The sequence below is a fragment of the Notothenia coriiceps genome, unplaced genomic scaffold, assembly GCF_000735185.1.
Source record: "Notothenia coriiceps isolate Sejong01 unplaced genomic scaffold, NC01 NC01_scaffold00037246, whole genome shotgun sequence".
Classification (NCBI taxonomy): Eukaryota; Metazoa; Chordata; class Actinopteri; order Perciformes; family Nototheniidae; genus Notothenia; species Notothenia coriiceps.
The window spans coordinates 7,896,751-7,898,115 of NW_011369947.1; the positions used below are offsets into that span (position 1 = coordinate 7,896,751).

A 1,365-nucleotide genomic window follows, 5' to 3' on the forward strand; every position below is an offset into this window, starting at 1 on the left:
GCAGCGTCCAAAAAAAAACACTCGCTGACCTTCTGCGTCGATTCGTGGTCTTCAGGAGAGTTTGCTCTTTAAAAAATAAAAGATCAGATGCTCTTATTGCAAACATTTGCTGTTAGGTGTGACACAGCCTGCCTTCTTGGTACAGAGTGCATACCTCAAAATTGGATCATCCAGACACTTGCCATTATTGATATCAAAAGATTGTGCAATACTGTTTGAAATGGTACTGCGTGGAATCTAGAACATAGAAGATAAGTCTTTGACTTTGTTTCTTTCTTGCTTAATTTTCTCTCTTTGCAGAAGTTGAGAATGCCAACCGGGGACTTCAAGGAGGACAGGTGTACAACATCAGCACAATCCACCCCCAGTGTCACCCCTTGTGTCACCCCTTGTGTCAGCCCTTGTGCCACCCCTCCGTCACCCCCAGCGTCACCCCCTGTGTAACTCCCCACACATCACCGGCTGTTAGTCGCAGGTAAGCATCAAGCTACTGAGATATTTTTTTTGCTCGTGTTGTTATTATGTCATTTTTCAACATGGCTCAAATGATGATATGTTACTTTTTTTCTTTTGCTTGCCCTAAATACAGGAACTGGTTCCAGCTGAGTCCTGCACCTTTTCTTGCCCCACCAGAGCTCACCAGTCCCAACCCCACCACAAACATGGGAGGAAATGAGGGAGGAGGAGGAGGAGGAGGAGGAGAGAGGTGGAGCTTCTTTGGAACTCGATCTGTGGTACAGAAGTCCCCCACTGACCCAGGCTGTGAAACCGGCTCAGGTGAGACATTTATGGCGCATTTCCACGGCAGGGCCTCGCACAGCTTAGTACGGTATAGTTAGGCCTTGGTAGGCCAGGCTCACTTTATGCTGCGTTTCCATTACAGTTTAGGAACTGGGGTGGTAACTATAGTAACGCAGTGTCAGCGGAGCCGTGATGTCATCTTCAATGCGAAACACAAAACTAACATCAGCCGTTAGCTGTTAGCACTCTCTCTTTCTGAACAGATATGAGGAGCTCACAGCTCCTCATATCTGTTCAGAAACTAGACAAACCACAGACTGTCTGTGTCATGGCGAATACAGTCGCTGGTTTATTTATGTCTGTATAGGCCGTTGTTGTGAGTGTGGACGGTCGGAACATATACAACGTTAGCTTAGTCGATCTCCATTTAGACAACACGCATTTTAAAAGGTTTTTCGCCTGCCGTGTGTCTGCAGATTAATTAATTAAATCACGGTAAAATATGATAATTTTGTTGTAGTTGCCAGCGATTCTCTCACTAGTTTAGCATACTCAGCTCGGTTGTTGGCCCGGAAAGAACCTCGATTTCGGAGATTCAGAAAAGCTAGCCGGAACTACGCCTAA

The 1,365-nt window shown here is 46.0% G+C and overlaps 1 protein-coding gene across 1 annotated transcript in view; it reads left to right on the plus strand.

The window, feature by feature from the left end:
• The first annotated feature begins 263 nt into the window (after positions 1-263).
• The window catches only part of LOC104965689 (putative monooxygenase p33MONOX), a 3,598-nt gene continuing 2,496 nt past the window's right edge, over positions 264-1,365 (plus strand). The window contains exons 1-2 of the mRNA XM_010794696.1: positions 264-475; positions 590-777. Coding sequence (XP_010792998.1) covers positions 663-777 — 115 coding nt within the window. The 5' untranslated portion in view covers positions 264-475; positions 590-662. The remainder of the gene's footprint in view (positions 476-589; positions 778-1,365) is intronic.